Here is a 782-nt window from a genome sequence, read left to right as displayed (position 1 = left end):
TTCTCTCTCTCCCAAATAAATAAATAAAATCTTTAAAAAAAAAAGAAGATGTTACAGGGGCGCCTGGGTGGCTCAGTCGGTTGGGCGACTGCCTTCGGCTCAGGTCATGATCCTGGAGTCCTGGGACCGAGTCCCGCATCGGGCTCCCTGCTCGGTGGGGGGTCTGCTTCTCCCTCTCCCGCTCCTCCCTCTTGTGCTCTCTCTCTCTCTCTGACTCTCTCTCTCAAATAAATAAATAAAATCTTTAAAAAAAAAAGATGATGTTACAGGGGCGCCTGGGTGGCTCAGTCGGTTAAGCGCCTGCCTTGGGCTCAGGTCATGATCCTGGAGTCCCTGGATCGAGTCCCGCGTCGGGCTCCCTGCTCGGCGGGGGGTCTGCTTCTCCCTCTGACCCTCCTCCCTGTCATGCTCTCTCTCAAATAAATAAAAATCTTAAAAGAAAAAAGAAACGGACATCAGATCACAGTACCTCCCGCACGCCAGACGCGCAAAGGCTTCCTGCTCCACTGACAACACGCCTCCAAGTGTCCTAAGGGCGCCGCAGCCCCGGCCCCGGCCTACCGCCTACCTCCGCGTTGCCGCCTCGGACAGGTCTCCGACCTACAGCCTTGCGGAGCTGCGCGCGCGCGGCCCGCGCCGCCTGGAAACACTCCTGCCTGCGGCTTCGGCCACCGGCGTCCGCGTCCTCCGGGCCCGGGCCGGTGCGGCCGTTGCTGGCGTGCCCCGGGGGGCCCTCCCGCGCCGCGCCCTCGGACGGCCCTCGGACCCCGCTCCCCGGGGCG

The 782-nt window shown here is 61.8% G+C and overlaps 1 protein-coding gene across 1 annotated transcript in view; it reads right to left on the bottom strand.

Annotated features, from left to right (window-relative positions):
* Positions 1-782, bottom strand: part of SLC15A4 (solute carrier family 15 member 4) — a 27,246-nt gene that overhangs the window by 25,913 nt on the left and 551 nt on the right. Inside the window, exon 2 of the mRNA XM_035016702.1 lies at positions 569-770. Coding sequence (XP_034872593.1) covers positions 569-770 — 202 coding nt within the window. The remainder of the gene's footprint in view (positions 1-568; positions 771-782) is intronic.

Source organism: Mirounga leonina, unplaced genomic scaffold, assembly GCF_011800145.1.
Source record: "Mirounga leonina isolate KUSES-001 unplaced genomic scaffold, KU_Mleo_1.0 Mir_171, whole genome shotgun sequence".
Taxonomy (NCBI): Eukaryota; Metazoa; Chordata; class Mammalia; order Carnivora; family Phocidae; genus Mirounga; species Mirounga leonina.
Note: the sequence above shows the minus strand (reverse complement) of the source record. Positions and strands in the feature narration are given on the sequence as shown.